The 25631-nt window shown below is 35.3% G+C and overlaps 1 protein-coding gene across 1 annotated transcript in view; it reads left to right on the top strand.

Moving 5' to 3' along the window:
• The window catches only part of LOC129225825 (uncharacterized), a 68617-nt gene extending 45905 nt beyond the window's left edge, over positions 1-22712 (top strand). Inside the window, exons 15-18 of the mRNA XM_054860339.1 lie at positions 922-1011; positions 2906-3245; positions 5626-5821; positions 18393-22712. Coding sequence (XP_054716314.1) covers positions 922-1011; positions 2906-3245; positions 5626-5821; positions 18393-22013 — 4247 coding nt within the window. The 3' untranslated portion in view covers positions 22014-22712. The remainder of the gene's footprint in view (positions 1-921; positions 1012-2905; positions 3246-5625; positions 5822-18392) is intronic.
• Positions 22713-25631: the final 2919 nt, after the last annotated feature.

Here is a 25631-nt window from a genome sequence, read left to right as displayed (position 1 = left end):
GGATTTAGACTAAACACCCAGAACTATTTCAGATATGGGAATCTTTTTGTAGTCCGCACAACTTTTATATCGATAGCGAAACACATCCTTTTATAAAATTCTGCATTTTGAGCCTTATAAGGGATTATTGAGATTACAAAAATATAATAAAAATAGGCAAACAAAAGCTCTTACAGTCATAAATTCTTCGAGATTGCACTAGGTATTTTTGATGGCAACTCTAATGAGGATTTATTCTCGTTTCGTTCTTTTTACACTATTTTCGGACCCTTTTAGCTTTCTCTTTATTTATTGGAATAGTCTTAGTCTTTCTCTTTATTCATTGCAATATTGAGATTTTTAGGAGGGTGTTAAATTTATTCATGGTTTTCTCATTTGAATGGGAAATTTCAGGGACTAATGTTCAAATTTCAATGGGGAGTTTTAGGAACTGTGGTATTTATTCGGACGGGATATTTTACCCTTTTTTTTCAATTGTGGAACTTACGCACTTTGACAAAACTTTTATTTTCGAGGTAAACCGTACGAAGTCGTGCGATGCAGCTAGTTAGAAATAAGTTCGTAAGCTGCAATCGAATTAGTCATCACGTAATATTTTAGAAATAGTACAGCACGTAGTGCTGATATTTTTAAAGCGCAATGCTCGGCACATTGTGCTGTTTTTTTCTCAATAGTATCGATACTTACTCCATTATAGTTGGTAACACTAGCTTTGATAGTTTTCCTAACGACTGAGTATGTTTGATTATCATTCAGAAATTGCCTCCAGAAATTGAAGTTAATAAGTGAATATAAGGGTGCAATTGCATCATCTTTAGAACCACTTGAAATACGGAACTATAGCTGTTTCTGTTCTTTTTTGTGTGAGTGTGTTCCCTCTTGGAAGAGTACTAATCGAAATTTTTTGTTGTCTATTTTCAGCACCACTTCCTCCGAAACGGGACCCGAAGACCACCCTGTCTGTTGGGAGGGCAAGAGCAAGGTCCATGGTAGCTGGACTTGCAGAAATTGGTAATATCATAACCGTTTAAAATATTTCCCTGAATGATTTTTTTTAAGCCTGGATATTTCTACACTGTTGTTTTAAGATTAATCTGCAACTAACAAAATTTAAGAATCGGTTGCAATTTGTCAAACATTTGCTTTATTTACGAATTATTGTGTCTTAAGAAACGTTGAAGTGTAGCTGAAATTACATATTCAGGACTTTTTATAATACATTTTTTTAGAGGCTTTCATTAGAGTGTAAAGCCACATACAAGTATGAGGTCGAGAAAAGCAAAGGTATGTAAGTGGACTTTTTAAAGTTTCGAGAACAATGCGTTTAAAGTTTATGTCCTAGGTAGGTCTTCTATGGTTTTGTTTTTCTAAATTATGCTGTTTAGCAAAAACTACTACAATCTTGCCCCCAAACAGGGGAGAGGTTTTCCTACCATTTCTGCTGATTATCTCTAAATTTTTAATTTTGGCTCTTATGCCTTTGTTTCTCACTGACTCATATGTCTAAAAAGGCTACTTGTTTGTTTACGTTTAAAGTGTTCTAAGTTGATTAATTAGATTAAAATCAGTGAAGGTAGCAAAGTAAAAGGATTATTAGATTTAATGGATGCTCGATTTCTGAGTTAATGTCACTGCAATATAGTGATGTTTTCTGAGAAAAATGCCTTTTTCTCTCCTTAAAATTTAGTTTTTGCTCAAGTTTTGCTCATAGTTTCACAAATAACAAAGAATAATATGAAAAAAAAAGAGAATAAATAAGGAAGGGAAGAAACTAATTAATAAAACCTGATGTTTTCACCAAAAACTGTAAAATTTCAAAATAGGTACAGTAGAGTCTCGATTATCCATGAGAGCGGGCCTCCTTTAGTAAATTGAAAATTCGGGATGTAGGAGGCGTTACAAAATGGATATCAGGGGACAACAGAAACTTAACTGTCTTCAACTTGTTCACAATTACAAAATGATTCCAACATGATTATTTTGTTTTTAACAATACATATCGTGGCCTCAGAGCAACAGTAAGATAGCTATTGACAGGAATAAGAGTAAGATATCCTACCGTTGCTCCGAGTTGAAGATATTAACCGTAGTTATAAACAAATTCGTTTAATGAATTTCACACAAATCAGAAAATGCAATGTAAATTTCAAACGAAATTTCGTCGCTTCAAAGCAACAGTGGGATATCTTACTGTTATTCTCTGGCTGAGATATCTTACTGTTACTCTAAAGCGACGATACATTAAACATTAAACTTTATTATGTTGTTAATATTGCTTTTTTTAATTAACTTTAAACATGATATGAAGCTAAAAATTAATTACTTATCAAAACAGCACTTTACTCTCACATTCAATCGTCTTCAAGTTTAACGGCATTTTAAAGGATAAAATTATTCAGTGTGCCAAATATGTACTACTGGATTTGAGAGTAAAAAAAGAATTCATTGAAATGCATAGACAATTTGTAACTGCTGTAGAAATTTTGTCTGTGATCTTGAAATGATGTTGTTTGCTTGAGAAAAAGTACACAATAAATATGTTAAAATTATCCGACTTCCGAAGCTTCTAATAAATTCGTTGAGTGCAATTGAGATTCTACTTTACTTAGTATTTCCTTCTGCTAGTTTCTAAATTACATTTTCACTGTTTGGAGAGTATAGGTAAGACAATGAAGCTAACTAGCATTATGCACCTATGTATTTTAGTTGCGATATTCAACTACAAATGTATGAGTATTGAAAAAAAAAATTCCTGAATGAAAAATTTCTTTTTCAAACGAATATTACAATAACTTAAACTGAAAGACTCACAGTACTTTAAAATTCCCTAATTTCTTTTTTTTTCACAACATAATCTCCATAGTTCGATAGTCTGCTCATTTTCTTCTACTCTTCTCTGCTACAGAAGTTTTGGACCACACCCTGAACGAGTATGACTCTGAAGGCCGCTCCACCAAAAGTAGCTCTATCGAGAGCATCCCGAACAAGCAGGGAGGCGGAGGTAGTAGTGCCACAACCACGCCCACGACTGCCACGACCACACCCACTTCTTCCTCTGCCCACCAAACCCGCCCCCTCCGACATGTCAGTGCCACCGAGATGGAGGATTTTTTCGCCCGTCATCTCCCGGGAGGTACGAGGCACGGCATTGTCAGGAACAAATATGCCACCGTGGCCCGCATACACAAGGCGAAGCATTCGAGGAGACGTAGACAGCAGAAAGGGAAGGAGGACGGAGACTACAGGTATGCACCATTGCGAAGCGATAAAATGGAGGGAGGGAAGACTTTCATTCGTGAAGGAAACCCAAATCACGTCATAGATTTTAAGGAAAAAAATTGGAAGAAATAAAGTTTCTTTCTCTAGTTTCACGCAAAAGGTATCGACCATTCGTCGTTCTTGAGTCACGTGACTTGAGCTCTTTGCCCAAGCTTTTGCTTAGCCAAAGATCGGACTAGCTCCCTCCATTAACTAATACCTACTCTAAGGTTTGCACGATTGCACATGTCTTCTTTTATTGACGCAAAAGTAAATAGAAATCTCAATGTTAGCAATGTAAGAACAGATCGGTTACGCCATTCAGAGAGTTTCGTCCTTCTTATGGACTCATCAGTATGCAGTAGACAATAACCAAGCTGGATAAAGGTAACAAACTAACAACACAAACTAGTGCGATAAATTTACTTACGCTACCAGTTGCTGGCAGTCTCAAGTTGTATAAGATGACATCTGCCTATTGATATCTGGCTATTGTCTGTTCCAGACTGATGAGTCCATAACAAGGGCAAAACTGCAGTCTCTGGATGGCATAACTGGGCTGTTGGTATAATGCCTTAGCCCTAGCTTAAGGGTGGTAACTTACTACTTAATTTTTAATGTAATTTCGAACAGTTGACGAGAAAAATTTTCTGACTTACTAAAATAAAATTACCTTAAATGAGTTTTCATGGATTGAAATTGTTATTAAAAAAACAAACGAACAGCATGAACGTGCTAATGTGAAAATTAGCGCCTAATGCATATATCTCTCTTCACCGTCTCAATAAATAAAATTATTTGGTTCTAGTGATTAAGTAAGAAATTTTTCCCTTAAATTTATCCGTTAAAAGACCGAAAAAATTGCAAATTTTCTCCTTTTCCATTCATCATGTCAAAATGTGAGAAAGTTTTACGTAATTTTCCACTAATTTAGTAATTTGGCTTAAAGAGGTACACCACAAGTTCATTGTAATAAGTGATTTGTTTTGTTGAATCAGTAATAATTTTTACGAAATTTTGTTCATCGGTTCGAGCCGAATCTGATTACAAAGTTTCGTGATTATGAATAAGATTTATGTTCATAGATAATATTATGTTCATTTATGTTTATAATCCACTTCATCCGGCAAACTATGTAAAAATCACAAAGCAAGAAAAGTTCCTTGACTACATGACTTGGTCCGTTTTAACGAGGAAGAACGAAAAACCGCAGTGAACTACTTTGCATATTATTTTCAACTGATTTTTTTCCTCTGCAGTTTTTACAGCATGTCATTGAACATAACGTGTTAAGTGACAAATGGTTAGTTTCCTTCGAATCGCTCAGCCATTTTTTCACTAACATAGTTTTTTATTCTGTTAGAAGAAATGCAATTCTGCATTTGCATGTTATTCCGACTGATTTTTCACTCGGCAGTGTTTATAAAAATTCATTAACGGAACATGTTAAGTGACAAATGGTTAGTTTAGTTCGAATTATTTCTCAGCCATTTTCTCACTTACAGTATTTTCAGATCTGATAAAATTAATGCAGTTCTGCATTTGCATATTATTTCAACTGATTTTTTTTCCCTCGGCAATGTTTACAGCATATCATTGAACAAAATATGATAGCTGACAAATAATTAGTTTTAGTTCGAATTATTGCTCAGCTATTTTCTCACTTGCATCATTTTCCGTTCTGATAAAAGAAATGCGCATTTGCATGTTATTCCAACTGATTTTTATGCTTGGCAATGTTTACAACAGGTCAATGAATGGAACATGTTGAGTGAAAAATGGTTAGTTTAGTTCAAGCTATTGCTCAGCCGTTTTTTCAGTTACAACATTTTCAGTTCTGGTGAAAGAAACTAATCAAGAAAGTCTTTTAGTGCAGCAATTTTCAATGCATTGATGTAAAAGTGCCGTCAGTTTGGTAGCATCTACGTAACAACTAAAGAATTTAATCTATTCTGCCTTGAGCAGATAAAGAGCAGTAACTAACTGCAAATTTTTTATTTTCATTTTTTCATCATTCTTGTATTTCATTTTTTTTTAATTTTATTTTATTTTATTTTATTTTTTTTTTGCACTATCAACAGTTTTTAGCAACTTCTAGAAGGTAGTAAAATGACACAGAGACGTCTTCATTAATCACAAATCGACCATTCACAAGTTATTTATTGCAATGACGTAGTAGTGACGAATGTCACAAATGTGCCACAGCGAGATTCCTAACCCAAAGTTGCAACACTATCATTTAACTTTGAGACTGATCATCATTATTCACAGTGATGTGTCGCTGTAACTCTGGCCCTACATATTGTGCTATCAGGGCCATTTAATAATTAATTCTAAAGTAAACTAAACTGTTTTGTGTTCTTTCAGGATGCCGAAAAATTACAGTAGCGCGCCAGAGCTGAACCTACCGTACGACGCCGATCTAGAGGCCGCAGTCGTACGGAAGAGTCGCAGCTTGAGCGACGTACATACCCGGCATAGGCACGGAGCCCCTTCTAGGCATGCACGAGGTCGGGAGAAGGCCTTACAGAGACAGCATTCCATTCCAGAGACTAACAAAGGGGCACATAGGTAAACCTTGTTCTAGACCCTGTCCTTATTCGTGTTTCTAATATTTATGGCACAATTTTCTATACATGTAATAAAATAAGATGTTTGTGTGTGTGTGTGTGTGTGTGTGGCGCGCATCCCGGGAAAACGGTAAGGACTAGAAAGATGAAATTTGGTATACAGGTGTAGTTTTTGCTGAAGTTGTGCACCTCGGGCTTCGATTTTTGATATTTTAATTAGAAAAAAAATTATTTAATGTTTTATGCGTTTTTTTGCACTTTTTAGTACTTTTTACCTCACAGACTCCGAACCAATCGCACCACATAAATATTTTTTGTACTATAGTGTAGGAAATTTAATTTTAAATAGGATGAATGAAAAAATTTTGAAGATAGAGCAATTTTTGTATTTTTTATAAATTTTTGAAAAACCTTTATTTCGCATTTTTTTTCTGGGTTTAGTTTTTTTCGAAACCCATCCTGCAAAAAGTATTGAGCCCTCAATTCCAAAATTTTAGTTGGTAATAGTAAAAACATTCCGCCCCCTTCAGAAGAAAAAAGTTTTTAAAAATACGCAAAAGTTTTTTTATTACAATTTTTTAAATGCAGAACACGACGCGACCTGTAAGCATTGCCGGCCGAGTTCCGCACTTCCTAATCACGTGACCTAACTGAAATCGTTTGCTTTCTCTTCACCTTTTTTTTCCCCAACGTTCAAAGATTTCGTATATTTATTTTCCCAACTTCTTTTTTTTTTTTTTTTTTTCTGGACGTTTTGCTATATTTATGGGTACTTAGAGCCTTTTTTTGCATGCAATTTTAAGTAAATAAATAAAACCCGCGGTATTTTGCATGATTTTTGTAGGGATTGGTGGTTAGGTTTGGTAGATAGAGAGATGATATTAAGTGAGCAAAAATATGTTTTTTTATTTTATTTTTTTACATAGAAAAGGATTGTTAATTACTATCAGAGGTAGATATGAATGGATCGTATAGATAGATAGAGAGAAAGCGGGACTATATGTGGACAAATATAGAGGTGGATACAGTAGATGGACAGTAAGAAATAGAGTGAGCATATTGATAAATTTATATCAGGGTTGTTTGGTTTAAACCAGGTTGGTTTAAAAAAAATTGTTTTTTTTAAAAAAACCATAAGGTTTTTTAAAAAATGTTTTTTTTTTTAAGCCAAAAAAAATACATTTTACAGGTTTACATTGATTTCTCCACACATGTTGAATAAGAAACAAATTAGGATTGGAAAAAGCTTCAAAGCTAGTCTTTTTGTTCAAGGCTTTTAACTAATAGTTCAGTCATTTAAGCTTAAATTAGGTAAGAATCTCGGAATTCGAGATACCCAACTGTAAGTCTGTAAATACTTGTATATTGACGCCCTAAAAGTTGTCTCAAAACCTACATATGGTAGGGTGTACGCAACTATTAAATTTCAAGGTCAAAGGTCACAAAAAATCGTTTTTTTTTTGCGCTGTTTTTGTAAATATCTCATTTCCTATGGGTTTTTTGCTATTTGTATTTGTTATCAATATTGTAACATACAAAGTTCTCTACAAATTTTGTTTAAAAAAATTTTTTTATACGGTGAACCGTTTTCGAGATACAGGGCGGAGAGCGTGCGGTCACAGGATCACTTCAGATCAACCGGTGCCTCCGGTCGAAAACGCGCCATATATAGTTGATGAACTATCGATAAATCAATGCTTATAAATGTTTGTCAATTTTAATTAACTATTATATTATATTTTATCATTTTTTTCATACATTAAATCTAAGATATGCTCATTAATATGTTAATTGAAAAATTACAAGCTGCAAATATTACTACTAAACAAGTCAGAGATGATGCGGATGTTCTTATTGTTGAAACTGCAATTGAATAATCAAAGTCTGAATATACTGCAGTTATAACAGGACAAGATATTGATTTACTTGTCATTTCAATTGGGCGTACACTGTCTTACGAACAAGAAATTTTCTTTAAAAAAGTTGGGAAAGGAAATGTAAAAACGGAGATATGGAGATATACTCGACTAAAAGTTTTGATAATTATCCTCATTTCAAAACACATATTTTATTTCTGCACGCATTAAGTGGCTGTGACACAACTTCTGCGCCTTTTAAAAAGGGAAAAATTCATTTTTAAAAGTTTTTGAGAAACTGACAAATTTGGATAAACTAGCTGCAGCATTTGAGGAAGAAAATTATTCGACCCAGAGATTATTAGAGAGTGGAACTCAAACTTTATTGGCAGTCTACTCTCTTAAAAAATTCCAGCGATTTTAACTCAGACTGAGTAAATTTTCACTCCTTTCCGGTATTGAAAACGCACTTTCCTTATAGGAGTGAATTTCATTCCTTTTGCGGAGCGGTTATTTTCACTCCTTTTGGATAAGCTAGTTTCACTCATTTTTGATAAGTTATATTCACTCTTTTTTAAGACTAAATTAATATCCTAAATGAGTGGCTGCTCTCCGTTTTGGAAAACCGATATTTCACTCTTTTTTAGAATAAAATAGGTAAAATCATTTCACTCTCATTTGGTGAAATTGTTTTTTAAACGTGTTTTCATGTGCTTATACTGTGTATTTGAATTTAAAACTTATTTCATTTGAAAAAAAAAAATAGTTTTTAAGTTAAAAAAAGGGAAAAAAACTGTTTTTAGTGTTTCCGAAGAGGATGCACAAAAACTGTATGGTAAGTACGAAGATCTTTTTTATTAAAACTTTAACTGGTAATATTTCTTGAACTACTCGTATATCGTTACAAATCACCCATGTGCAATATTACGTACAATTCCCAATCTAAAGATTGAAATAAAATTAAAAAACCCACACAGTTTCAAATAAATAGATTTAAAATTTTGAAACTCTATATTTATATTCTCGGTGTGCCTTTTAACATTAATAATGTTTTAAAAGTTACATCAGTCCAAATTAATTTAAAAAGTCACTCATAAATTGTGACAAGATACGTTTGAATTCAATTTTGTTTCTTCGGGGCCATTCATTAATTACGTAAGGACAATTTTGGCAATTTTTGACCTTTCCTTCCCCCTATGTAATGGTATGTAAGACTCCCCCCCCTCATCTTACGTAAGATTCTTTTTTTTCTTCACAATGATAAAATAACAAATATTGCATCACTGGGATCGTTCTTAAATTAACTATCATTATTTTTTTTAAACATTTTTGAGTAAAGAAATGTTTACTGTAAGGAATCTAGACCGAATGTTTTTTCGACAAATAATTTTTGTATATAATGCGATAATAATTAAAAATAAGACATGCAAAACACAGTGCGATTCTTTTATTATATTTTACACGTTTCATTCTTTGAAACACAAGTAAAAAACAGTTCATCCTATAATACATACTTTTACCTTCCTGAAGCAAATGAAATATAATATTTGCCAAACCACTTGACCGCGGATTTCTATATAAAATATCAGCTTGGAAAATATTACGTAAGAATGGATCTAACCCCTCCCCCCCTCTCCAAGCAAGGGTATGTAGAGAATTTTTAACCCCCTCCCTCTCAGGACCCTTACTTAATTAATGAATGGCCCGTTACACATGAATGAGTGTAATATACAAAGTTCATGATACTCTTTAAAGTTTATTATACACAAAAACAATATTTGATTAATTTAAAATTATGCAGTGGTTGGAGCTCCGACCATCGGGAGCGGATTCGGTATCCGACCTATCGATTTGCGCATGGTCGGGTCTGTAACACCTGCCTAAAATATATATACAGTACACACACACACCAAAGATGGTAACGACTGTTTCAAATGTCATATTTTTGATTCGATGACCGAAACAAAATTGTTGATGAAAGTTTCATTAATTTGGGAGGAAAAGTTACAAAAAGTTCGCCGTAACATTGCACGTGGGTGATTTGTAATGATATACGAGCAGTTCCAGACATATTAACAGTTACAAGTTTTAATAAAAAAGAAAATTCTTCGCACTTACCGTGTAGTTTTTGTGCATTTCCTTCAGAAATCTCATTCGGCAACAAATATTGTTTAAATTCATTAAATGAAGACATTTAGATAGCGACATGCACTTGGTATTCGCGACCAACGTTAGTTAAGCCGAACGTGGAGGTATAAAAGATTCTCCCTAAACAAAATCACGTGACAGAATCGAACCAATGAAAATGCTTTTGAGTCCTTCTTTTAAAGAATGTTTTTATTTTTCGCTCATTAAAAGGATTTTTTCCAAATTTCACGCGAATAAGGACGAATTTTAGTCTTGGTTTTTTCGTAAAGCGTCTTTTTTCGATAAAGCTAGCACTCAGAAAGAATGAATGCACCCGCAATAGATTTCACTCTTTTTAAGAGTTATTTTTTCGTTCTTTTGAATTAAGAGTGTATAATGTTTCGAAATCTGTGAAAAGTCTCGATCATCTTCGTTATACTCATTACGTCAAGTTTACAAAACTTAATAAACCTGTGCAGCTTTCAAATATTCCACCAACAAGTGCAGCTGCTCACCAACATTTCAAACTGTATATTATCGTGTTCAAACTTGGTTAGGGCATGATTTGGAACCCCAGGTATGGGGTTAGGCAATGCGAAACGATTTTCTGGATATTATGATGACAATTTTACCACCTGCTCCAGAAGATTTGCTAAATACAATTTTCTGCAACTGCAAGAGTGGTTGTGGTTCGCGATGCGGATACAAGAAAGCGGGCTTGCAATGCTCTTTAGCTTGTGGCCAATGTAATGGGCAAGCTTGTCTCAATGTTCTACCATATAAAAGCGACATTAACGAAGATGGAACCTTTGACCCCGAAATCATGGAAGAACTTGAGACAAATGTCGTTGAAGACGATAATGAAGACCAGTTTGAAACTTACCAGCAGTCAGAAGACGACGATGAAGAGGAAGAAGATGATCAAAATTATAAATTGTAGTTTTTGTACCCTTTATTCCATTTTTTTACTTTTAATAAAAATAAATGTATTGAATGATATTTTTTAATAAAAAGATTATTTCATAATTTATTTATTTTTTTCATCATGTAAGAAGTTATTAATATTAATTAGGTTAAAATTCAAATATAATTCTTATATTTTCATCAACAATTCTGCAATTACATGGGCAGGTAAGTGTTGTTAAGTAAATTAATATTAAATAAAAAGTGGATAGGTTAGGAAAAAAAATGATAAAATGTAATATAATAGTTAATAAAAATTGACAAATATTTATAATCATTGATTTATCGATAGTTCATCAACTATATATGGCGCGTTTTCGACCGGAGGTACCTTTTGACCTGAAGTGATCCTGTGACAGCGCGCTCTCCGCCCTCTATCTTGAAAACAGTTCACCGTATAAAAAAATTTTTAAACAAAATTTGTAGAGAATTTTGTATTCTACAATATTGATAACAAATACAAATACCCATAGGAAAAGATATATTTACAAAAAAAAAGCGCAAAAAAAAAAAACGATTTTTGTGACCTTTGACCTTGAAATTTAATAGTTGCGTACACCCTACCATATGTAGGTTTTCAGACAGTTTTTAGCGTGTCAATATACAAATATTTACAGACTTACATCTGGGTATCTCGAATTCCGAGGTGAACTTACTATAATGACTGGACTATAAATGAATTTTTTCTAAAGACTGTTGGAGAAAACAACGGTTCTTTTGGTTTAAAGCAAAATATTTTTAACCTGTTACAAACAAAAGCTGTAAAATTACATTTATAAATAAATATACAGGGTGTCCGAAAAGTCCTTGACACATTTAACCTAAAATACCATTGTTATGTGTCGAGGAGTTTTCGGACACCCTGTATATGTAATGTATTCAACTCATTTCAGAAATATGTGTATAAATCTTTTTACAATTACATAAAATCAACTTTACACCACAATAACATATGCATAAATAAATAGCAACTTTTACGTTATAAATTAATATTATTTTTATGTTATTTAGTACTTTGAACAAAAAGCAAGTTTTGAAGCTTTTCCAGAGCCTAATCAATTTTTGAGTTATAAATGATATCTAAATGACGAAAATATATGCACTGCACTTTTCTGAAGCTGGTTTTAGTAATGTTGAAGACTTTTAAAGACGGTTGTATTGCATTTTTCAAATTCTTTTTCCTGACTTTTCCACCACTCAATCACTGTTGCAGAAGATATAACGTTTTTGGCAAAAAAAAAAAAAAAAAAAACTTGAAATAGAATTTGCTACACATTTATTTGTTCTAAAGAGTTTACATTTAATATTTTTTAAACTTCAATGCTGGATGCAACATGTGTGCCAGTAAATAAGCTGTAATTTAAACCATGTTACACCAATTTTTGTATTTTTGATTTGGTTCTTTGTTTTAGCGATAGTCGATATCTTTTCCAAGTCTTTCCAAAATAAGAACGGAGTCGAATACAGAGCAGCACTTTTTTTTAAACTTTGTCAGTACAACAGCAATCGATTTTTTGACTGTTCAATCATTAGCCCGGTCAATTTAGACATAAAAATAGTGATCAAATAACAAAAATTCCAGGAAAGCTAAATTTTTGTAGAGACCTTGGGTTTAGCATTACAAATAAAGTGGCAAAAGTCCCCGTTGATCCCATGTGCGCTAAAAAAGTTATTCGGGGTCAAAGGTCAAAATTTTAGGTTTTTTGGATTTTTGTCAAAAACGGTAAGTTTTATCGAAAAGTACCTCAGACCAAAGTTGTAGATCTCAAAATTCTCTATAAAAATGGTCCTTATGATTTTTATCTCCAAGACCAAACCATTTCCCAGATATTGCGTACTCTCAAAAGACAGCCAGTTACTTACAGAATCCCCTCTACTCGCATGGCCTTGAATAACATCTGGCTATTCTAATCCGTGTGGCATCGTTCACGTACCCGGAGGTGCCCAACCCACTAAGGGAATGGGCGCACCCCTCAATATCGTGGAGGCCCCCCCCCCCTCATAAACAAGAGCCTTCTCCAAAAACTGAGAAAAATACCCCTCTAAACAACCCTCCCCCCCGCCCTTTAAATGTTTTTTGAGCTCTCAAACTGTAACCACATTTCATACAATAAAACATAGTTTGGCTGGCGAGTCGCATTATTATCTTGACTCCTGACAATGTTTGGCCTTAGTGATATATTGTAGTTAAGATTTCTAGATTCTAAAATCCATCTTTCTTGGTTAGACAACAAACTGTGGTTGACGCTTCTTCATCTAATTTTGCGCGTCGTCTCACTGCTTTAGTATAACGTGAGGTATTGGAAATCATATAAATCAATAGTTACGCAATCAAGCACCATTTCTTTTAAAGTTTTATCTGATGTTCCATTTTCAAGAAGATGATCCGAGTTTTCCCACTTCTGCTTATCAAAGAACTCAAGTTGAAATCTGGAATTGTAAATTTTCGCTGTGCAATCGAATTCTTCAAACTTGTCATTGTATTATGTTTGGATCATCAGCTCTTGTTCTGCAAACTGGTTACTTTGAAACTCTAAAAAATATAGCACTAGGTATTGCGGATGATCATCAGAGAACTTGTTTCGAGACGGATTACGACGACCAGTTCGAAGATGGACAAAGAACATTTATAATTCAAGATTTCAATTTTGAAGCTGAGAGAAGACTATGAGCTCATTGATAAGCAGAACTGGTAAAACACGGCAGTTCCCGCTTTCAAAAAGGGGACTTTCGATAAAACTTTGAAAGAAATTGCTTGATGGCGTACTTACTGAGTAGTATGGCTTTCAAAACCTCACATGTCATACTAAAGCAGCGAGACGATAGGTAAAGTAAGAGAAAGAAGTGTCAGATACAGTTTGTTGTCTAACCAAAAGGGATGGATTTATTCGATTCAGATTAGAATCTAGAAATATTAAGCCACAATACCATCAAGCCACAATTTCAATCAAGACTGAAAATTATGAGTAGCAAAATAGTTCAACTCGCACGCCAAACTTATGTTTTATTGTAATCAGTGTGGTTACAGTTTGAGGGCTCAAAACCCATTAAAGTTTCTTTAGCAACGTCTTTTGTTTTAAAGGGTGACTTATGGTGGGCTGTTGCAAGCCACATTTATATTTTAAAATTTTTATACTTAACCTTTGTTCTCTATCATAGGTAAATTTGACATTTTGAGCCAAAGTTATGGGCTAAGTGGAGAATTAACATTTTTTTTTTTTTTTTTACTAGATAAGAAATGCTTTTATTTCTCTTTTTTTCGTATCTATGTAAGAATTAATTAATATGAAAACAAACTTTTACAAATCATAATTTCTAATGTTTTTTCTCTAGGTACGGAGAAACACTGTGTTAATCAATTCTGACACTATATTGGTCAAATTCAAGATTCAACGCATGTGTGAAACTTTAAAATACAGTTTATCATTAAAATGATCTTATGCAATGTGTAATCTACACAAAAAGCCTACTCTTAAGAACGATAACATCAAATTTATCAAATTTTGATACTTGATGAAATTATTGTAAATTTTTCTAGTTTTATGCATTTATGATCAACTTCAAGGCGAAGCGACACCTCAAGATATTTTTTGCGGTCGAAATCCTTTTGCCATAACCAAATATCTCTAAAAAGGCAACTTTTCCGGGTTATTACTTAGCGTTTATCAGATTTTGATTTTTTTCAATCCACCCTAATGAACATATCCAGTACTTCAAAAGTAAGTCCATCTCGTACTAGAGCGGTATTAAGTGAATATGAATCCAGCTTTTGTTGTAAAAAACTGCTTATTTTGTGGCGAGGAAGCGGATGAAGAGGCTGAGAAGAACAAAACGCAGAATTATCGAGAAAAATTCTTAAATTTTCTACACTTGCATTCAAAGAATCCCTTTTAAAATTAGCTCAAGATCGTTCGGAGGTGTGTCAAAAGCTGCCCTTGCACGTTTTAATGTTGAGTATGATTTAGTCGCTGCTTTATGAATATTTCTGCGATAATTCTGCGCTTTCTTCTTCTCAGCCTCCTCATCCGCTTCACAGCCACAAAATAAGCAGTGTTTTTGAAAACAAAAGCTGGATTCAAATTCATTTAATCACGCTACAGTACGAGGAGGATTTACTTTTGAAGTACTGGCCTGTTCATCCTCACGTTGCTACAGAGATTGAACTTTTCCGGGTTTTCTACAATCCACGAAAATTGTAACGGACTTTTGACTTCTTAAATAATCAGCATTCTTATAACTTCTCCCGACACTTACATCGATTAAAGTTGGCATTCCACGACTGCCCAGCACAACAGTTTCACCTTCAGTCAAAAGTTTATTGCAAATAAAGCAAAATTGCGACATTTTTCTTAAAACTTGATCAGCACAAACAGTAGACACTTGTAATAAATACGTTTATTCACTCGAATTGCACATTTAACTCTAAAAGAAGCATGTACGTCAGCCCACCTAGAAGGGGTCATGGCCCAGACTGCGCCATCGAAATTTTTAGGGGGATTGTTTTGAGGGGTATTTTTCTCAGTTTTTGGAGGGGGGCTCTTGCTTTTGAGGGGGTCTCCGCGATATTGAGGGGTGCACCCATGCCCTTAGTGGGTTGGGCACCCCTGGGTATATGAACGACGCCACACGGACTAGAATAGCCCGATGTTATTCAAGGCCATGCGAGTAGAGGGGATTCTGTAAGTGACTGACTGTCTTTTGAGAGAACGCAATATCTGGGAAATGGTTTGGTCTTGGAGGTAAAAATCATAAGCACCATTTTTAAAGAAAATTTTGAGATCTACAACTTTGGTCTGAGGTACTTTTCGATAAAACTTACCGTTTTTGAGAAAAACCAAAAAAACCTAAAATTTTGACCTTTGACCCCGAATTACTTTTTTAGCGCACATGGGATCGACGGGGACTTTTGGCACTTTATTTGTAACGCTAAATCCAAGGTCTCTACAAAAATTTAGCTTTCCCGGAATTTTTGTTATTTCCATTGTCTAAATTGACCGGACTACATGTACTGTTGTACATTTTGCTTTACTTCAATATTTGCGACATTGTGTATATAAAAATCAGCGTTATGTAAGATCAGAAAGAAAAAATATGAAAAGTGTTCTTTTGAAAAGATTATGCTTAAAAATATAACTTTTACCTTTATTCGATAATTATTCATATTATGTTGGTTTTATAAAGCTTTTTTTCTTGGATCTTCATTATATTTTATCTTAACCCGCATCACAACCACTTCTTGCAGTATTTCGTATAATAAAGGGTCTATATATACATGCATACTAATATGTTAATCAAGTCAAACATTTCAATCAATATTTTCCCGCAGAAAGCTATTTTAATTATTTAATTTAGTTACAAGATTTTGTTCTTATCTCTTTAATTAATCAAGAAATTAGGTATAATGTGACTATTGAATAACTGTTAATTACATGGAACATTAAGTATCTTCCGAAAATTAATTGTTTTTCTCGCAAATAGTATTTAAACCAAAAAAAACCGGTTTAAACCAAAAAAACCTGGTTTAAACCAAAAAAAACGGTTTTTTGGTTTTTTTGAAAAAAACCGGTTTTTTTACCAACCCTGATTTATATCAGGTATGCAATAAACTATTTTCGCATTTATTTTTGCTGAAATTCATCACATTAAATTTTTGCTGAAAAGTGAAAGGGTATTAAACTTATTTGGTCGTCAAATTCCTTTAATATAAGTCTCAATAAAAAATGCCTAATAAAATATGCAGGATTAGTTGGGGTAAAGTTAAACAGAATTTCAGTATTTTCACTTTAAATGCTTACTTTCTTCAGGATGAATTGAGGCATAATATGTTGTGCATTGTGTTCAAGGTGCGCTCTATGAGGGTAACTGGGTGGGAAATTTTTTTATTTTGTGTCTGTTTGTTTTTGAAAATAATCATGTTTTCTTTTACCCCAGAGACTAAGGGGTAAGTGAGGACACTCTTTTACTTTCTATAAGGTTGATTCAAGTAGATAATCATAAAAACACATTTAGTTTAGAAGCTTAAAAAGCTCAACATCAGCAGTAAATCTGGCTCGTATATCGCATGCAGCCCACTGAATCTTCCAAATGTAATATGAAATCATTTAAAAAGAAAAATTATGCAAAAATTATATTGTGAGCTGAATTTATGTAAAATACACGCATTTAAGTTTTAATTTACATCAAAGTTTAAGCATCCAAAAAAGTACGAAGAATGTCAAATTTTGTTTCTTCCATTTACCTCAGAGTTCAGTATTTACGAAGTAGATAGAAGCAACTAAAATTGCTCTTAAAAATAGCTGGGAAGGTGAAGTAGTACACAAGTAAATGTTTTTAGTAACCTTCCACTTGACAAGTAAAATTAGTTGAAACCAGTTACTTTGCTCTTGTAGACCTGCTGAAAAGAAACATTTAAGGCCACTCAGCTTTAAAAACGACTCTTCTCACAGTGTCATTTTCAACCAATGATGACGCCTATACAATTGCTTGGAAGTACGCGGAACAATCACCAAAAATTTAGTTTCAAAAATTACCACAAATGTGGTAATATGTTTTATTTCCATTTATTCCAACTGACCCTAATGTGTGTTTTTTCTGGAATGTCGCTGACCCATATGTTAATGAGTAAGTCAGTATATGTTAATCGGCTTTCTTTGTTAATAGGCCAGTCGAAGTTGGACGACACTGGTGCACATAAAAACCTGTCCCAGTTGTTTTTTTTTTTACAGTATCCACTGTGAACATTGTAGAGTGTTCGTTTAAGGACACATTGAAGAGGAACTCAAGTAATTTTAGACAACTGAAGGTGCAAATACTGCATTGTTGATCACTTGCTTGCATCCTACGAAGCAAGATGATGGCTCTTTCATGAACGCAAAGCTTTAAGGGTTTTGCAACTTGCTTACAGTGAATCAGTTTTTTTAGATCATTTTGTGTTTCTTTTTAATTTTTCTTTTAGTTCTTTTTATGTCAAAAATAGCCGCCGATGCTATAAACCATTTGAAACAACTGGATGTGTTGGTAAAGGAAAAAAAACAGCAGGATGTTCAAGAGTGTCGATTTGGTTTGCCAAAGCCGACAGTTTAAAAGATTTTAATAAGAAAACGCTTAGAAATATGTTCCTAGTAGTTGACCAACCTTTCAGCTGATACATTTACCTTTTTACTTTCTTCCATAATTAACTATACGCATAGAGAAAAAAGTATTGGTTTCGTGCGAAATTTTGAATTTCGAATTTTAATGGATTCGAACTTTTTGACATAGATTTTTCCAAAAATGTCGATATGAATCCATTTTGACCATTTTTGGAAAATGTATCTCTGTGTGTCTGTCTGTTTGTGTGTGACTGGTTTCTCGTGAACACCCTCGAGCTAAAACTACTGCATGAAGTTGAACGAAATTTGGTACCAATATGTGCCCCTGTGAATTGGTACTTATTGGATTTTAACAAAAAATTCCTCCCTGGGCTACTGCAATGATTTCTGCTCCAAATGAGCTCATATATCAATGCTAAAAGTATTTACCTAGAGTTTTGAAACGCCCTGAAGTATCAATTTTCCTCGATTTATCTTTGTATTGAAATCACAATTCTAATATGTTGTTATTTTTTTGCAGTGAAAAGTCTCGGGAGAGATCAGCCACACCGGACCTAAATGGGCCTTCCGTCATCAAGCAAGAAGGTTCGGATATCTATGCTGAAACAATTCCAGTAGTGACCAAGTCTGGTGATAAAAGTGGACGTGCCAGTTGCCCGCCCCCTTCTTACCCGCCTCCTCCTCCTCCCGTGGGACAGGTGGTCAAGGTGGACATTTCCCGTGGCGAGTACGCCGACCTAACCACTGGTCGGCCGCACAAGGCCACGGCCGTCATGTCCAGCTTTAGACCGACGGACAGTGCAAAGTTATATGCTTCACCAGATGCGATCGTCACTGTGGGCTACAAAAAAGAACACCTGCAGAAGGCCGACGTCACCCTACCCAGACATATGATGAAGGGAACAAGCTCAAGGTCTCAATCCCTACCCCCTAAAATGCCAGACAATGCCGGATCTGGCACAGCTGGCAATGGTGGTGGTGGTTGTGGTGGCAGTAGCACCGCGTCTCTGGACGCAGACAACAGCTCCGGAGATTCTGGATATACACCATTTAAGAGCCGATCAAGGGAAGCTTCTGGTCAGGAGTCTGGTCAAGTGGACAGACGGAGTAGTACCCTTAGAAAAGTGAAGCAGCAGAGTGCGAAGCTCTCCGAATCGGCCAGCCCTAAGCACCATCCAGCACGAGAAGGGTTCATTCAAGAACCAGACTACGACTCGAGTGAAGAAGAAACCACGTCAGGGATGGAGAACAAGGGAGGACTTGTGACTTTCAGGGCAGTTGATACTGACACAAAGAAGGAAGAAGTAGAAACAAAGTCAAAAAGCGAAATAAATTCGAGTATGACTTTAAAAAGAAAAAGGCTTAAGTCTCAATCCTCTGTTGATTCTTCGAAATTGCCTACAGAATCTGAAGAACCAGAAAACGAGGAAAAAGAAGCCTCCAAAATCAAGCCTATGGAAGAAATTTCAGACTCTGAAGTGGTGCAATCCGAAGAGACTGGTGAGAGGATATTCTTCAGGAACGGCCATCAGAGTGAATCGTCGAACGAAAACGGAGACAAATCTCAGTCGAAGAAAGTGGCACCCGTTCCTCCGCCAAAGAGGACGGAGGAAAATGGCAAGGCCAAAGCTGTTCCCGAGGTGAAATCCGAAAATACCGTTGAGAAAGAACTGAGTGCCAAAGCTATACGAGAAGCTTTTGAGAAGCAGATGTCTTTGAAAGATGAGAAAATGGATCAAGAAATTAAAGCAACCTCAAAAGAGCCTATAGCTTTTAAGGCAACGATTGTGCTTAAGCAAACAGAAGTTGTATCCAAGGACGTAAAAGAGACTACTCCATTTAGAATAAAGAATAAAGAACTTATCCATCAACATAGTGCTCACGAATTGCTCAACCTTAAGAATAAAGAAGATTCAAAGAAGGAATTTAAAGAGGAAACGAACCGAGATAAAATTATCAAATCTCCATCTCAAAATTTTAAGGAAAAACTAAGCAATGTCATTGACGTGCCACAAAAGAGTCCTCTGCCTGTAAATGATAAAGGCTATGAATCAAACAATTCACAAAAAGTAGCACCTGCGGTACCCAAGAAACCTAAAGTTGATGAGGTTAAAGCGGCGGAAGATGTAAATGAGCATCCGGATGCCTTAAAATCCCTTCAAATGGAAGCCTTGAATTTCGAACAAAGCAACACTTCCCCCAGTATTGATGCTGCATCTCGTTCTGTGAAAGAAAATATTTATAATTTCGAGAAACGAACCACTGAGCTAACTACCCCTAAAGGCAACGTGTCACCAAGAAGAAAAAGCGACGTCATTCGAATCACATTAATAGGATGCCAGCAAAAAGGGAATGAGCAAGAAAAAGGCATTACTGTAGCAACAATGAAAACATCAAAATCTTGTCCTAAAACATTTGAAGAGGATGTAGAATTAGATGTCGAAAGTTCCATCACAGCGGCTATGCTGCATTCTGATGCCCACAATCAGGTAACTCGGTTCTCTGCAGAAACACCGACTACTACCCTGGCATCGACTAACTTTAGTGACGACTGGAGAAGACCAGATGTAGTTTCCCCGGTAAATCTGCCATACCACGCTGAAAGCATCAAAAAACCCCCGGATACACCACCAAAGAATGCTATGAATCGCAGGATAGACAATTTTAGCAAGACACAAACTTTAGGGCGCAAACTCAGTGAACGTGATTTCGAATTTCAAGACACAGAATCCACTTACTTTTCAGAAACTATGACATTGAATAGACAAAGTTATGCTAAAAGTGATGCCGCAAAGTTTCATCAGCACCCCGAGCCAATGCAATCTTCGGGCCGTGAGCACCACCATACTAGAATTGCTGTGCTGCCATCCACTACCGTCAGCCCACCGACAACCATGTTACCACCATCTAGCCACTCTGGACAATATCAGCCTCGCTCTCTCCCACCCAACACGATTCCTGCTGGATGTTACATTCAAAATTCACCTGGCTTCGAAGCACTACATTACCCTACGAACATTCCTTTGGAATTGGCTCAAAAGCTCTCTGCTGAACACTTGGTGAACATTCGAAACAGGGAGTCAATAGAAGAGTCTCACCAAGGACAGCCTCCTAAGGCTGGTCCGATGTCTGCTCAAGCTAGATTGCTGGATCACAGGCACGTCAAAGTCGCGGCCCCTTCCTCTGCCAGCAGAGCCCCTCCACCGAAGACGCGCGAAGATGACGAATGCCTGAAATTGTGCCAGCGCGTGGATAAGAGCTTACAACTCATTCGTCTTCAGGTGGACTCATTGAGAATGGCAGCAGCCAGTGAACCGGAAGTGATTCCAGAACTCGTCCCACCCCCTCCGGAATTTAATTTCGCAGCCAATTCCCATTCGATGGGTCCAGCCCCACCGCCCCATCAGATGCAACCGCTGCACATCGCCCCACCTCCGGAGTTCAGTGACGAATCCCTGGCCAGACAGCGTCGAGCGCAACAAAATATGATAACCACCATGGACGCTCCTATCAGTAGGCGAGTGGTACCACCCGACACCGTCAATTACCCATATCCAGAACACATTTACAGGGGGTACCACTCCGTTCAGTCTCCCCAAGAGCATCCACATCACCCGATGCACCATCACCCTCCTCCCCAGCACATCATTCCCAACAACCTTACCTCATCCCCCACCAAAACGATGACTATGACTCGCAGTGGATATCCCGCTCACCACGGTATTCCTCAAGGACGCCATGAAAGTAACTGCAATACCCTGCCTCATCCAGGTGCAAGGATGATGATGCCTCCCCAGCACGCCATGCATCACTCCCAAGCGCAGCCTCAACAGCCGCCATTGCCCCAACAACATCCGTTCTCACCAGGACGGACAAGTAGAGAGTCCCCAAGAATGATGGGTCCCATTCCTCCCATCCCCCAGCATAAAGAGTTCAGACAAAAACCGCTGCACCAGTGGAACATGAAGGATGTTTCGGACTGGCTAGAGAGCCTCTTTCTTCCGGAGTACAAAATAACGTTCGCTGAAGCTGGCATCACGGGTTCCAAGTTAGCCAACATGGACAATAACGATTTGATGGGTTTGGGGGTGAAACAAGCCGGGCATAGACTAAATATGGAACGATCCATCAAATGGTACTTAAAGTGAAACCAAAATTGCTAGGAATTATAATTGCCAAAATTTTCTTTACTGTTTCATTGCCTCTTGGATGGAGGATTTTGCAGTTTTAAACGAACGAGAAGAGGGAAGATATTCCCATGGAACAGTGACGCACACTCGCATCAAAAGTATCTTGAACTGCTAAGTATGGTTCTACGCTTATGCATGTTTTCGTTTCCTGCATGTGCGTCGCTGCACGTGCCTACTCAAAATGAAAATGGCTGCTTTTGTTTCAGCGACTTTTTTTTTTGTAAGAAATGATTATGCTTTGTTCCTAACTCAACTCAGAGGGTAAGTTTTGCCACCTAATTACCAAAATGAGTGATTGACGACGAAGGCAACGAAAATTCAATTTTGGTTTGATGGTACAGTGCTTCGTGGCTACGAAACAAAACGTAAAGGGTAAAAGCACAAAATGAAAAGCAAATATCGAGGTAACATCTATCTTTAGTACTCATTGGTCTACCCATACAATTCAAAACCCTGAAATTCATTTTTAAATAAAAGAGATGCAACGAGCAAAACAAATTCGGATGTTCTATTATTTAAAAATAGTTATGACTCTTATCATGTTCTATATGTGAAGAGTAAAAGTTCTACTCAAAATTTAGCTTCGTCATCAGCATATGTTTGCTAATGAAAAAAATCGGCTTCACAGCGTTCAAAATTGTACAAAATGTAATTAAATTTCACAATTCTTATTGAAATCGTCGTTTTTTCTAAATTTATAGCCACTCCTAAATTTCTAAATTTATTTTATCTTAAAGAAAATAATCTTGTCCAAACACGTTGATTTTCAAACTGAAAATAAAGCAAATTTACTAACTTCATTATATAATTGAAGCAAGGTGGACTTATAATGAAATTCATTTCATCTTTAATTTCGCTTCAACTCATTCACTGATGCTACCTGACTTTAATTTTTTTGAAACAGCAGCATTGTCACATGACTGATAATGAATGATGAACATATTAATTTTGACTATGAAAAAGATTTTGAAAGTTTGCTGCATTGGGATTTATCTAAAACCTCATACTCAAAGTAGGGACTGACTGAAGATTAATTTATAAGTTTTTGAAAATGTTTTTATCAGATAATTTTTTGACAAAAACTGTTCTTATATGACATCAAAGCACCTTTTTTCGGTGATCCATCTGTAACTATGAACCAGGTATAGGTTTTAGGTACCGTAAACTGGGGATACTTGGACATGAAATTTCATTATTTTTGCTAGTTTTACACTGATATTTTTGTTAAACCCATAATGTACACTGATAACCTTGTTTTTACCACTTTACAGCCATTCTGCTACCACCTTAAGACTTTTTAAAACAATTTTATCTCTTTATATATATATATATATATTTCTATTTTTAAAAATTGGGTTCAAGTAGCCTCGCGCTGGGCTTACTTGGTCCCACTCACCGAAAAAAGCTGTAAAACAGGTGATGGTATCAAGAAAGACCATTGATTTTGAAGGAAAACTCAAAACATACATTCTAGTGAGCAAACTATTTATATAAATTGCAAATTATTTGTATAAATTAATATGAAATCAACGTACATTCATAAAAACATATTTTTGGCAAACATAATTTCTCAAATGGAAATATAATCTAACTACAGCTAAAATCAATTGAAATGCTCATTATTTAAACATTAGAAAGAATGAAAACTCCTCTCTTTAATGGCTTGGGTGTATTTATTTTCTCTGATATTGTTTAATACCTGCTCTTCCTCGCTACAAATACTATGACAGGATGTCCAGGCTTGTTTCTGAACGATCTTTTAATTTCCTTTTCCAAGTTGATATACTTAAGTCAAAATGAGCTGATGCCCCTTTCTAAGGCATTTCTCTGGAATTAATTGAATCTGGACACAATTGTAATGTTTCCTCTTAATAATAAGCCTATTTCCTACTTCAAAGGGTTCTCTTTTATTTTTGGACCCTTTTTATCCCCAGATCTGCAAATTATCGGGTACAAATAGTAGCTAACCTCTTTATTTAAAAATATTACAAACCTTACTCAACATAATTTAGTGATGAAATGTGGTCTGGGGTTTCTTGAACGCTGGGTTCAAGTAGCCCCATTTTAAGGCAACCAGTGCACTTTTACTAACTTATATTAGTTAATGTGTTAATTACAGAGCTATAACCTTAAAACACTGTTATTTTATTAAGAAATTAAATGCAGACATAGAACTATCTTTACCTTGATGATATCAGATGTTTCCATGAACTTACATGTGGATGTTTGCAGACACTAAAAACAACTGTTTAGACAACTTGCAATCATAACCTCAATGAGAAAAAGGCGGGAACAGCAGAAACTTTATTTAATGCTCCAGCCTCTGCCTAGTACTGCTACTTGTCACGCAGAAGGTTTTTAAAGTCTATACTCTGAGTTTTACAGAACCAGGACGGATTTTAAACACTTTTTTCTCGTGAGTTCAAGTAGCCCCAGTTTACGGTACGTAAAAAGCTGCAAGGCGTTTTAAATAGGAAATAATTAACAAAAAAAAAAAAAACTTGAAATGAGGCAGTGACAAGAAAAGGGATGTAAATTTTTCTGTAAAATGCATGGAAAGTTCAAGCTGACGGTAGACTTTCATTGAAAATATTTTTGGAATTATACTGAATAGTAGCACCTAAGAGAGAGGTGCTATTCAATTCTTGACTCAATACATATTAAAGTTTCTCCTATTATTAGTACTTAGTTGTTTTCAAGATTTTAATTTTGGCACTAACACTTTACTTTTAGGTGCTTCAAATGACAAAGTAAAAATGGAATTTTGATTAAAAAATATAATATTGCCCCAAACTCTCAGTTATACATTCAATCCGAATTTTTCTAAAACTTATTGAACAAGGTCCGTAAAAGGGATTAAACATTACAAATGAACAAAGAAACAGTAGACAAAACTAGTTTCCTCTTGTAAAAAATTGGTTACGCACAATTTTGTAGTTGTCTTTAAATCTATGAAGACAAGAATGCTATGTTAGAGTAAGTTTTACCAAAAGATTTATTCGCATAAAATACTAAAGTTCATGAAAATAATCAATGATCCTTTTGTTATGTAGGTAATGGTAAAGTTTGTGACAAGGAACGACACGAATATATCTAAAAAATCTCAAAAATATTTCCTCCCTGGAAAATACATAACTATTCTTTACGGTAATCAAACTATACATTTTTGCAGCGAGAGTATCCGAATACACTAGTTAAAAACTGGAAGCTCAAGATTTGGAGAATAAAGTACATTTTTATAAATAGTAAAATTTTGATTTTTGATGTTCGTTATTTGATTATTCTCTTTCTTCAAATTTAATCATAAAATGCTTAACCAGAGACCCATTTCTGAAACTTTTGTGTTAAGATGGAAATTTATTTTTTGCTGTGATATGAAACTCAAAGTTCTTCTCTGTGGAACTTAGAATTGTACAGCAAACTAGCAGTATAAAGCAAAAATCTGTAAGTTACTATTTGTGTTGAACGAAATCTTAAAACAGATTTCTAAAATTAATTCTTAAAAAATCGATTTTTCAGTGAAACATAAAACTGTTCATCACTTTTAATGGACAGTGTCTAGTCTTCTGTGCTTCA

The sequence above is a fragment of the Uloborus diversus genome, chromosome 7 (genome assembly GCF_026930045.1).
Source record: "Uloborus diversus isolate 005 chromosome 7, Udiv.v.3.1, whole genome shotgun sequence".
Lineage (NCBI taxonomy): Eukaryota > Metazoa > Arthropoda > Arachnida > Araneae > Uloboridae > Uloborus > Uloborus diversus.
Note: the sequence above shows the minus strand (reverse complement) of the source record. Positions and strands in the feature narration are given on the sequence as shown.